General features: G+C 44.0%; 1 protein-coding gene across 1 annotated transcript; it reads right to left on the reverse strand.

The window, feature by feature from the left end:
- Nucleotides 1-5734: 5734 nt before the first annotated feature.
- LOC118776491 (macrophage-expressed gene 1 protein-like) lies at nt 5735-8631 on the reverse strand. The gene is made up of 2 exons (XM_036526852.1): nt 8179-8631; nt 5735-7444 (listed from the first exon to the last, which is right to left on the reverse strand). The coding sequence occupies exons 1-2, from the start codon at nt 8629-8631 to the stop codon at nt 5735-5737; spliced, it is 2163 nt and encodes a 720-aa protein (XP_036382745.1).
- Between the last annotated feature and the right edge of the window lie 4402 nt (nt 8632-13033).

Here is a 13033-nt window from a genome sequence, read left to right on the forward strand (position 1 = left end):
TTGACTGGATACCCTGTCCAGAGAGGTATGATTGAACTCAAAGAAGAGTAGTGTCAGCGATCCCCAACATAGCCAGGGTAGACAGAAGTAGAGTGTGGTCCACTGTGTTAAAGGCTGCAGAGAGGTCCCGAAAAAGTAAGACTGAGGAGTGGAAGGATGCTCTGGCTGATTGAAGAGCCTCAGTGATGGAGTATAGGGCAGTCTCTGTGGAACAGCCAGCCCTGAATCCAGACTGAAAATAGCCAGGAAGGTTGTTCTGGGAGAGAAGGATGGACAGTTGGGTAGCCTGTGCATTCAAGTGTTTCAGAGAGCAAGGAAAGGAGAGAGGCAGACAGAGGGTCTGTGGAGAGTGACAAGTTCATCAGACCAGAGATGAATGGTAGTAGGCTGGGAACAATGGTCTGCAGGCGAGGCAACAGAATGGGATCCAGTGCACAGGTGGTAGGTCAATGTGATGTAAGGATATGAGTAACATCAACATCTGATTTTTGAGAGAATTTAGAGAGAGCATGGGTGGAGAGTAAGAGGGACGAAGAAGAGCTGAGGGATGAGGGCTGTTGAATGTAGGAAGGTTTGAATGTTTATAATCTTTTAGTTGAAGTGATCTGCAAAGTCATCGCAGAGAGATCAGAGGGGTGGGGGAGAGAGAGAATTGAGGAGGGAAGAGAAGATAAAAACATTCTATGTGGGTTAGAGTGAGTTGTGAATCTTTGATTCATAAAAGGCAGCCTTAGCAGAAGTTACATTTGCAGAGAAGGCAGAGAGGAGTGCTTGATAGTTCAGCAGATTAGTGAAAGAGATGGATTTTCACCACTTCCATTCTGTGGCACGAAGTCTTGCCCTGTTCTGGCAAAGTAAATCTATTAGCCAATGACACGAGGGAGTGGGTCTGGAAGGCCTGGAAGTAAAAGGACAGAGAGAATCAAAGAAAGATGACAGAGAGGAGAGAAGGGTGGAAGCAGCAGAATCATTAGGAAGTTTGTTGAAAGAATCAAGGAGTGAGAGAGAAGTGAGAACTGTGAAAGAGAAGGCTGAAGGTGAGAGGTTGTGTATATTACAGTGAAAAGTGACAGAGGTAGACACAGGGGTGGGTAATGGAGAAGGAGGCAGAGAAAAGGAGCCAAAGTAGTGGTCAGATACCCCTTTTCTACCAATGCAAAATAGGTGCTAGTGCTAGTTCCGAGTTGCTTCTAAGAACCAGTTTGCTTTTCCATGGGCTAGAGAGCCACCATAGAGCCATGTCATTACGTCACTGTATACGTCTCCACTTTCCCGCTAGTGCTAAGCTAGCAGTGATGGCTGGTGAGCTGGAAACGGGAAGCCCAAACACTACCTACACTATCTATCATTACTTTCAACCTGTTCCACTTTATCCTCCTTGATTAACAATAAAACAAATAATTCACAGAATAATTGACACCAATTGTGTAAATAGAGTAAATGATTATGCTCGCTAAACACCGCACATTGTCTGTAGTTTGTGTGCTTGCGAAAGCTACAACGTGAGATTGTTTAATTAACAAGGACGACATTTAACGCATTAAATTACGTTAAATGCTCATGACACATCACAGCTTTTGTGAGGTCTGTGTTCCAAACGTTATTGTTCATTGCATTCAACCTAACCTAAAAGTTTATTTTCAGTAATTTAAATCGATTTAACTAAATTCAGCTCCGTTCTGTAATTTGAATTTTGTAACAAAGGAAAGCTATAATGTGACACATTTAAAGAGAAGGCTTTGAGATTAGGTGCCACTTAATTATTCAAATTGCCATCCTTGTTAATTAAACAATCTCATGCTGTAGCTTTCACAATAGCACACAAATTTCAGACAATCTGCGGTGTTTCACGAGCATAGTGTTTGGCTAGCTTGCTGCTGCCACTGCAAGCTAGCAGGAACAAACAACAAAAACAAGAGAGCAGCGCTTTAAAAAACAAACTTGTCTACTGCACTTTATACAATGTTAGCCTTTTGTAAAGCCAGATGTTAAGTGACATTGGTAGGTGACTCAATGGCAATGTTAGAAAGTAGCATGCTAACATTAGCTACTGTTACCAAGGTTATGGTAGCTGGCCAGCTAGCTGTTGGTCAGCTAACATTACCCAAGCAAGCATAGCTACTAATTTCTCATATCAATGATACGAACGTCGAACGTAACATTGATGTGAGAAATGAGTAGCTATGCTTGCTTGGATAATGTTAGCTGACCAACAGCTAGCTAGCTAGCCATCAATGTTACATTCGTAACATTGACGTGAGAAATTAGTAGCTCGCTAAACAGCTAAGAAATACATGTTGGCTGGCAACAAGGCGAAACATTTAAAAGACGCTACACTATCTCTGTTTTTTTTTTTTTCCTTTTAAATGGCGGGTCACAAAGTTTTGTTGGTCTTATTGGTTACGATAATCCCGCTCCCAGCCCCTGACGTAGCGGTGCTTTGAATCTACACCAGCAAGTAGTTGGTGCCGCTCTCGAACCAGTTTTTGTGGCTGAGAGCCAGTGCTTTGGCTGTCGAAACGCAAAGAACTGGTTAGAGATTAGGCACTGGCTCCGAGCCGGCCCTCGAAATGCGTTGGTGGAAAAGGGGCAAGAGAGGTGGAGAGGGCTAGCTTTCTGATCTGAGGTGGAGCAGTCCCTCAGGAAGACCAGATTGAACTGTATGCCTGCCTTGTATGTCAGAGGCATATCTTGCTTCTCATTCTCTCGCCTGCATCTTGCTTCAGCTTTCCTGCCTAGATGCAGAGTTTGTCATGGTGCATGTAGAGAAGCCTAAAGAGTATTTGGCGATTCCAAAACAGGGTTGCATAAAAGAAGAAAGTCATACAAACAAAGAGAAGGTGAGGAAGTTCTGATTAGTTTTTCATATTTAACAGACATGTTTTACAATGACAAAAGGGAAAGGAAACAAAGATCAACTCATAGTTTAAGGAGCCATTATCCAGCCACAGTTTTCACACTATCTCTGGGATGTTTTTCGCATCTTTGCAACGCACTCGACAAAGTTGATTGCTTCTTCAAATCATCCCCTTTTTTGTTTGGTTGAACTCGTCGTGTTCTTTTACTTCTGGAGGAGCTTGATTAAGTTGTTTGTGTTATGTTTTGCAGTGCCACCACCATCCCTCGAAACATTGGCTTTGCAGATATTGCAAGTAGCCGTGGAACTTGTTGGCGTAGCAAGTGTGAAATACTATGTGCGGGGGATATGTTCCAAGACCCCCAGCGGATGCCTTAAACCACGGATAGTACCGAAACCTATATATACACACTATGTTTTTTCCTTTATTACAACAATATTATATTATAACAATATACAGCATTGATTTTTAAATATTTTTTTTTTTATATTAAAAAAACGGTTACTTGAACACAAGCACTGCGATACAGCGACAGTTGATCTGATAACTGAGATGGCTACTAACTCTTTCACATGCAACTTATTTTTTATGCTATGTAGCACGCGTGTTACATTACATGGTTCGTTATGTTTTTATTATTAAGCTTCTCATAGTTTTCAGTTACCATTTGCTATATTTTTTAACATTAAATGGCTGTTTCCTCAAAACTAATATTAGCTAGATTTTTTCCAATGTAGTGTTCTAATTGCACCTGTTTTAGCATACTCGCTAAACAGGTAATCACACCGGAGTGACTGTATGCGTGAAAGGGCTAAGCGACTAACTGGCAGGTAGGGTATACAGCGTGGATACTCTGGACAAAGGGATGATTCACATTCTGGGCGGGAAGGCACGAGATTTGGCGCGCAAGTTAACAATTAAGAATTGTTTATTTCTGGAATTTTCCATTTAATATTTTCAGACCGCGGTTGACCACAGGTAACTGAAACTGCAAATAAGGTGGGACTGCTATATTAGCTATCCTACTAGCAAAATGTACGGGTCTACCGGCGCACTGCTGACGCATGATGTAGTATGTCCCCGTAGACGTAAACATAGAATAACATAGAATTGAACTGCATAGATCGGCCCCATTGTCACCGGTACCCGATCCAGCTATTAGAGTCAGTATCGGATCGGTGCATTTCTAGTTCTGATAAACATTTGCATTCACCTGGCCATGTAGCTGTATAAGAGGCCCAACTCCTGCTGCAGAAAACGTCCCCCAAACCATGATGCTTCCACCTACAAACTTAACTGACTTCTTCCACACACTTTGGGTTCAGTCTTTCCCCAGTTCAAAGCTGAACATAATGTTTCCCATCTGACCCATCTAAATTAAACTTGTTCTCATCACTAAAGTGAACTTTGGAACAGTTCTCTTCCGTCCACACAACACGCTCCTCAGCAAAGGTTAGTCTAGCCTTTTGATTCTTTCTGCTGATGAGAGGCTTGGTCACTGCGGAGTGGGCTTTCAGTCCAAATTCTCTCAGACGGCAAGACACTGTATGCCGAGACAGAACCTTGCTCCGTTCAGCGCTGAATTGATGAGCAATTCCAGCTGCAGTCTTGAACCGATTCCCCATCGAGAGTCTCCGTATTATCCTGTTCTCTAGTAAATTTATCTTACGTGGACGACAAGCATTTTTTGGGGACTTGAATGAATTAGTGTTATTGAAAAGCTTCAATATTCTAGAAATCACGCTCTTGGAACGACCAACTTCACTTGCAATGGCTGAAAGGGTCATCCCTTTGGCCTTCATCTGAACAACCTGCTGTTGCAGGGTTTCAGTCACCTTGGAGCAGCTCGCCATCTGGAAAAATGATTACGAGTTGCCAGATAAATAAGGAAATTAGCACCAGGTGCCAGATTAGCACCCATAAGTATCCCAAAGTGTTCTCTAATTTTGATCACAGTTCTTTTTCAAATTTCTCATTTAAGTTTTTTATATTGTGATATGTAATATTTTTAAATTATGAAATATGCTTCAACTACATCCCCTCTATTCATGTTAGGATAACTTTAAATTGGGATAAGCAGTGACTTTGAAATTCAGGAAAATGTAAGTTGTTATCTAATTTTGATCTCTACTGTATACACACTCTTTATACATACCCTTTGTTTATGTTAGTTGGCTACTGCCAGAAATGTTTTACATTTTAGCGAAAATGAACCTTCATAACAGATATAAACAATACAAAATATACTATAGATGACATATTTTAAATGAATTCGCCATTTGTTCTAAAATAATTAATGGGAATAACTCATAGCATTTTAGTTCATTGTTCTCTTCTATAGGATAAGCATAACATCTGTTTTATAGCATATAGTCTCCATGTCTCTTGACTGCTTGTTAATTCCACTGCATCAGAAATATCTTTTGCCCACCTGCCTTGCCTACTATCAGATTCTTCATGGGTTACCACAGACTCATCACAAGTAAAATATTCAGTAACACTTTTATTGCATGAAAATAATTTTACCACAGAGTTTAATTAATTTCTTATAAACAGTTAATAAAAAAGTACAGGTTAAGTCAACTAGTATAATCACAATTTTCCATTTCCATACAATTCCCATTATTCTGAGCATAACATCTGCCAGGTTATCTGCATATATGCATTGGTTCCATGTTTCATGTCTGCTTGTTAATTGTTAACCTAATACACATTTTGCTGACCTGTCTTCCCTATTAGCAGAATTGTTGAGGATTGTAAAAGATGGCATGGACTAAGACTGGATAACAGTTGATTGGGAGAAAACATTTATAATCATTAGTTAAACTGTAAGGTGAAAGTTATGAAAGATATGATATTCTGTGATATACATGCTCTCAGGGAAGCAAAGGCTGGGTGGAATCTTGCCGCTCCATCTTTGGCTCTGCCTCGGTATCAGCCCCTGGGATTGCCTCACCTTGCACCTCGCTTCGAATCTCCTCATACCCTCCGCTCTCTCTTGGTCTGAATCGTTTCCTTCTCTTCAGCATGAAGACGATCCCCCCAATTACCATGGCAACCACCGCAATCACCCCAATGGCCACCCCAAACCTTTGGCCCCCTGGCAGCTGGGATGCGGACTTGTCAAACATCTGCGCCATCCTCTGGACCTCTCCCGGCTCGGCCAGTTTCCACATCTTGGTCGTTCCCACTTTGATCCAGGCCCGGTCACCCTCCGTCATCACTGCTACGGTGTTGGTTGCGGTCATGCTGATCAGTGGGGGGCGTGTGAAGGGCGGCAGGCGGATAGGCCGCAGCTGACCCTCTGTAAAGACACCTGACTTCACACAGTAAAGCACCTGGCAACCATCGCTTATGGCCACCATGTGCTGGCTAAACTGTGGAGGGCAGCGCTGCTGGCCCCCAGCCAGAGGGTTGCCAGAGCTGCAGCTGAACATCCCCCCAAAAGGCACGGAGAACCTTGTGGCAGCCTCGTAGTCCTTGCTCAAACAGATACTCAGGCCCTCAGATAGAAGCCTCAGTGGGAAAAAGCTGGGAGGACAGCTGTGAGATTTGGTGAGAGGGTTCTGGAGCGATGGACTATACAGCCCTCCAAATAGGTAGCCTGAGAACTCTTTGACTTTGCCACTAGTGGAGCACCAGTAAGTGTCCACACGTGCCCGTCGGACATAGTAGGCATCCCCACACACGTGGCTGCAGCAGGAGAAGAACAGCAAGCAGCTGTTACACTGCTCATGACACTCATACTGGCTGTAGCCCTCCTCCCGCACCTCAGAGCGCAGCAGGGTTGCACTGTAGGGCTGGCGACAGGAGAAGTCTCCTGTGTCTGGGTTCTTCACTGCCAGTGGCTGACACAGAGGACCAGCATTGGGGGACAGCATAGTGCACTGCTGGTACACCCCACCAAAGCTGAGGTTGGTGGCCGGGCCCTCACAGGAATTGTCATCCACGTTAGCCTGGAAGTTGAAGTTTTTGGAGTCAGGCTTGACGCAGCCCGGGCGGGTGTTGATGTCATAGTAACGCCTCACTGCGTGACGCACCGACACAGCTAACTTCTGAACAGTGGGGTCCGGGAGGTCCGGGAGTGTTGCGCGGTTCAGGAAGTAGTGCAGCGGCAGTCCGGCGCGATCGATGGCCACCAGGTTGTTGGTGATGCTTTCTTGCCACTTCTGCAGAGTGATGCCTGGGTAATAAGGGACCCCGCCGTGGCTCTCAATCAGGGAGTAGATGGTGTTGCCGTCATATGTGCGGGTTTCTGCAGTCTCATGCGATTCCGCTCCACCCGTGCCAAAGTTGACCTTTTTAAAGAAGTTGAGGCCAGCTGAGGCAGTGACAGAGGATCGAGCCGTCTCGCTGTCGGACACAAAGGATGCCCGCAGGTAGTCCTCCTGCACCAAGGTGGCGCCAGCGTCCACCGACGTCACCACATGTGTGCCGTAGTCGAGCACCAGCTTCTCTGAGAGGTATGTGGCTTGCCGTGAGCGGTTGTTTTCCAAGGCATCTGCGATTTCTGCCACCTGCTGGGCAAAGCTGGTGTCCAGCGTGAAATCTGGGTGAGCCCTCACGGTGTATATGAAGTTACGCACCTGGGGGAGGGGGGGTATAAACAATAAGAAATAAATGGAGGAAAAGATGAGGGGAGGCAGAGTTAGGAAGTGATGAAGGGCTGGGAAGGAAGGGATGAAGTGGAAGTTTAACTCTGAAGGCAAGCACTCAAAATAGCCCTGGAATCCAAAGAACATTGGATACTTGCCAGTCATTTGTGCAGAGCAAAGAGAATGAGGAAGTGGTATCTCCCACTCCCTATCTTGCTTTTTGCATTAATGTTGTTACATTATTTTCAGTGATCAAAGTGTAGTCACAGTCATAGATCCTATCGGTTTCTGAAATATTTAAATATGACTGTCATAAAGAATGAAGAGGCAATTTACTAAAAGTGCTTTTTTCTTCTGTATATAAAGGGTTAAATAAGCCATTTAAACTGCACTCTTAGCTAAAACAAAAAAAACAATAAACAGCATTCATAAAGCTCTCCCAGTAGTGGTAATGCATCTCAAGCAAGATGCAAGGCTTTCACAGACAATTTCTTAATTCCTAAACTAAGCTCTTCATTGTACTGAAGACATTGAACCTGAAAAATAAAAAGGCACTAACAATTTCAATGCACTATCTCTTTGTACTTTGTTTAAAGAAATGTTTCTGAACTCTGCTGTTGAATTCCAGATGTGAATTTCTAACAGGTGAAGCTTTACTGGTGTTTGTGTCTGTCTGTGACATGCTGAACTGCACTCTTCGTGCTTTGTTGGGAAGCCCCACTCACCTGCACGCGGGTGGTGACGGACCCCTCCTTGACCTGGTGGGTCTTCATGCGCTGGTTCTCAGTGGAGAACTTGGCGTTGAGCACGGAGAAGAAGGAGACGTCCCCATTGATGGAGTGCGCCGTGGAGCTGCGCTGCTCCAGCCAGCTGGTGATAATCTCCGAGTTGGTCTCCACCCTGCTCATCTTCTGCGGGACGACGAAGACCTCGTCCGGGATGAGGTAGGCGCCGTCCTCGGAGGTCTGGCACAGCGAGTAGCTGAGGTTCATCACCCGGCCCGCGTCCACGTTTCGCAGGTTGTCCCAGCCCCCTCCGGGCAGCACCTCCAGCGCAGGCGTGGTCCCGGAGCTGGCCCGGCACTCCCGGAGCCCGTTGCTCGGGCGACCGAGGGCGCGAGGGCAGCATTCGGGAATGAGAGAGAGCAGGAGACACAGTGTGGCTACTCTCAGGTACATGGCTGCGTCAGTTGTGAGAATGGAGCAAGCGAAACAGGACTTCTCCCCTATTACTGACGCGAAGAGATAAAAAAAAAAAAACTGTCTACGAGACCTGTTGAGGCAGGAAATCTCTAGTCCCCACAAGCGTCAGTCACAAGACCAGGTCTGAGTCATGTTGCTTTCAGATTCCTGGTCATAACAAAGTGTGCTACATCAACTTTAAAATTAGTTTAAAAAAAATACATACACAGTAAAATCCACACTGGTCCTGCTCCAGTTCAGAAACCTGAACCACAAATCTTGCAAAGAAAAACCTATATGAATACTTAGGGGTTATTTGTTATTTCTGTGTGTGTGAGTACGTGTGTGTTTCTTCTTTTTCCTTAAGTGTACATTTATACAATATGTGTGTAGGTACAATGTGGGGATAAAACAATAAACACCATGTTAAATGATGTGTTTTACAGCTGATTATTATATTATTATTATTATTATGATTATTATATTATATTATATTATTATTGTGTATAAACACGTTATTATGTTATTTGTGGATGTGATAACATGCAATCATACAGACATCAAGGATTTTGATCTAGTATTAATGGACTCCTTGTATGGCAGAATGTAATTGATTCAAACTTAAAACCTGTTTTTTGCCTCGGTTGTTTTTATTTTGTATATGCTTGTCTGTGTTTGCATGTGAGTGAGTGTGTGTGACGTGTGTGTATGCATACGTGCCCATCAGCAAAGTGGAAAAGTGTGGGCTGAATATGTACCAACAAAGAGGAACCTGTGACAGAAGTAAAACCCACTGACTCCCAGATATAGGTTCATAGATTCTCTTTGAAGGGAGGTAGCACTGAGGAACAGGGAGGAAACTACAATAGTCACAGAGAAGTAAAGTCTTTTCTGAAGTAAACTCAGGGGGGAAATAATAGGTTTGGCACAGAATAAAAGGCAATAACATTTGCAGTTATTTCTTTAAATAAACGGTAGACTGATTAACCAGATGAAACTCAATTGATTGATTAACCAGATGAAACTCAAATGAGTCATTGACTCATGATTAGAAATCATGAGTCAATGATTAACATTTATAACACATTGACTAAACCTATATGTTTCACACTCCATGTGTTGATGTTAGATGTTCTTAGGAAGATCAGATTTGGTCGTTTAAATTTATTTTACCCAAAGTATGATGTTTTTTTCAGGTGTAATGTATTTCCAGTTGTGTGTTTCAGTGCCTTGGTCCAGTTCAGGAAAGTTTTGCTTGTCTTCTTGATTCAGTAATGGTAAATATATTGACACGTCAATCACGTTGCGTTGTGAAACACAGTTGCTGATAGACAGGCACCTGGCCAAACCTGTAGGATTTGCACTGTAGAAAAGGGCCACATGTTTCTGTTTCTGTCTTTGTCTTTGTTTGCACACAACCGCACCTCTCATAGGTACTTGTTTACAACTCAGTTGAAACCTGCCCAACCCGGTCCTGCTGCTCTCCTTATCAGCAGGACCCCCGCAGGTAACCCGAGGTACAGGCGCACCCCCAAGGACAGCCCCCAGGTCACCATTTGCCCTCAGACCTGCCCGTATCCTTCGTCCACCAATCAGAGCCTCAATAGGGCCAAGGATACGAGACAATATAGAGGTGGTGGTGACCTCCCCCACCTCAGTATGGCAACAATACCTGGGAGGTGAAGAACTGGGGAGACCAAGCCCTTTGGGGACCAAGCATTGTGCTGTTGTTGGGTGCGTCTGTGCCAAAGTAAGTAGTATGCCTAAGTTCAACTGGTTGTAATACAATTGCCTGTAGAGAGAGAAGGGTGTGTGTGCATGTTAATTAAGATAGTGTGTCCTTGATGTATAAATGTTTCGATAGCCATACCCATTAATGCAGTCAAAGCCTGTATGTCCCATACATGTTGTCCCGGTGCAATATACTTTGCAATACTGCTAGAATGCCTTGATGTATAAATGTTTCCATACCCATTAATGCAGTCAAAGCCTGTATGTCCCATACATGTTATCCTGGTGCAATGTACTTTGCAATACTGCTAGAATGCCTGCTTGTACATATTGTGCATAGATGGTAAATGTATATTTTATAAATGCTATAATTACATTATCATATGGCATTGTATATTGCACATTCAAATATGAACCATCAGTCCTGACTTATTCTCCCTGCTTACTCCTTGCAGGAAACCACACACATACAAACAACACACACAAACCCTCACATCCACCCATTCCAAATCCCCAATAAACAACTGAACCCGGAACCTGACTCCTGTGTCCTGACCGACACCCCACTGTGACAGCAAATTAGCCTGAGCCTAGTTACAGGTGAAACACACTTGCCAACATGTTTATTGTACAGCTGTTGAGTCAGATGTCCATCCAAAATTCAGAAACAGACATGCTGTTACTTAATCTAAGAACTGGAAACATGACAAATCAAGCACTTTTTCACTGGATCTGGTCATGTATCTCTACCACTTACCCTCATTGGCCCATTGCTGTTGTGACTGAGATTTTGTAATTCCTTGACAGTAAAGAAAGCCTCCAATGAACTAAATGTTTCTTCTGTTTTGCACATAAACACATTTGCATTATTTTGACAATTTTGCTCTAATGCCCAAAATGAAGGACTTGCAACAACTGTACATGCCAAACTGGAAATACTGTAAGGAGAGAGCAAAACCTCATTTATCCCAGCTATGTACCAGAGAGGGCATATTGCCAAGATAAACACTACAGTATTACAATATAGCACTGGATGTATCACATGAAAAACTCAAGGCTGTCCTTGGGGTAATAAATAATGTTTCTACTTTTGTGTGTAGTTCCCCTTTTATTATGTAACGTCACAACAGCCCCAAGCATGTGCAGGCATCAGCAGTTGCTTGTAACATATGCAGACAGCTTCTCTGTATTGTGTTTAACCTGAATAATGTGGATGACTAGCTGACGGGTGGTCAAAGCTCTTCTTTCCCCAGTCAGACTATAGTGGTACTTTCCCCAGTGCACCCTGAGCTCTGTTAGAAAAATGGATTTGAAGATTTGATAGTGAAAATTATTCACTATCAATACACTACAATGACACGGTTCAATGGATACACCCTACAAATCAGCTTCAGATTGAGAAAGGAGTTCATTTACTGCAGAGAAAAGTGAAGTCCAATTATTTATTTTCTCCCAGAGATAAATGAGAAAGAACTGTCAGATGGTAGGAAGATACTTGTTGTTATGACCAAAAGCGATGGGAAAATGGAGAAATTTGAAATTAGACTGATGACAAGAAACTTCGAGGGTAGAGGTTACAACTCAGCAGAGTGCTATCCTCTATTAACAGTGTATGACGTCCATCTCAGGCTGGTGATTTTAGTAGCTATTTTTGTTCTAAATGTGAAGTTTGCAACTGTTTTGCAAAAAAAAAGAAACCAATCAAAAAGAATACAAATGGTTGTAAACAAGGTGTTACATTTCCCACTTTACTCATGTGAAGCTGCTATGAATTCCTTCATCCCAGTTGACTCACAGGTGCTTGTGACTCAAGGTGAGGCAACCGGGCGAGCCAGTTGATGGAGTGTAATAGGGAATTACCTAGAGCAGAGACTCCATATGGGTCAGACGAGCCACACCTGCAGGGAGAGCTGAGCAACACCTCGGGCTGGCGTCCCCACATAGTGAGGACAGAAGCTGACTTCTTACAAAATAAATCTGTTGCCAACAACCCCTTAACTAACAGCGCTTATCAATCTGTTGAGGGAATTCCCAAAAAAACATGCTCTACTACAGTAACACTCATTGGGAAGACTCTATGAAGATTATACACCTTTGCAGGCCAACAGTATAATGGGGAAATTTATCTGTGATAAACAGATAAAACAGGTGGCACTTTTTTCGAGTGAAGGTGTAGATCGGCCCGGCGGATGGCACGGAAGACGTCCCTCAAGTTGGCTAGGGCACCCTCGAAGTCTGCAGCATGGACGAGGAGGTCGTCCAGGTAGATGACGCAGCGGCTTCGGGGATGTCAGCCAGAACCCTCTCCATCAGGCGCTCGAAGGAAGCCGGGGTATTACAGAGGCCGAAGGGCATGACTCAGAACTGCCACAGCCCCTGGCCGATGGAGAAGACAGTCTTGGGGCGTGCCTCCAGTGTCAACTCCACCTGCCAGTAGCCACTGCAGAGATTGAGGGAGCTAAAACGGCAGGACCCGGCAATGTATTCGAGGGCGTCATTGATGCGTGGCAAGGGGTAGGAGTTCTTATGGGTGACCCCGTTGAGGCGGTGGTCATCAATGCAGAAGTGCCAGGTGCCATCCTTCTTCTGGACCAGGACAGCAAGAGTGGCCCAGGGGCTACTGGAGGGCTCGATGACGCCCGCCTCCGCCATCTCCTTAACCTTTTGT

This window comes from Megalops cyprinoides, chromosome 4 (assembly GCF_013368585.1).
Source record: "Megalops cyprinoides isolate fMegCyp1 chromosome 4, fMegCyp1.pri, whole genome shotgun sequence".
NCBI lineage: Eukaryota > Metazoa > Chordata > Actinopteri > Elopiformes > Megalopidae > Megalops > Megalops cyprinoides.

What these genes read in the sequence shown, in the direction of transcription:
- LOC118776491 (XM_036526852.1), bottom strand. Translation starts at nt 8,631, where the DNA reads ATGTACCTGAGAGTAGCCACACTGTGTCTCCTGCTCTCTCTCATTCCC. An exon ending in CCGTCACCACCCGCGTGCAG is followed by an intron (nt 7,445 to 8,178) that starts GTGAGTGGGGCT and finishes CCCCTCCCCCAG; the next exon opens with GTGCGTAACTTCATATACAC.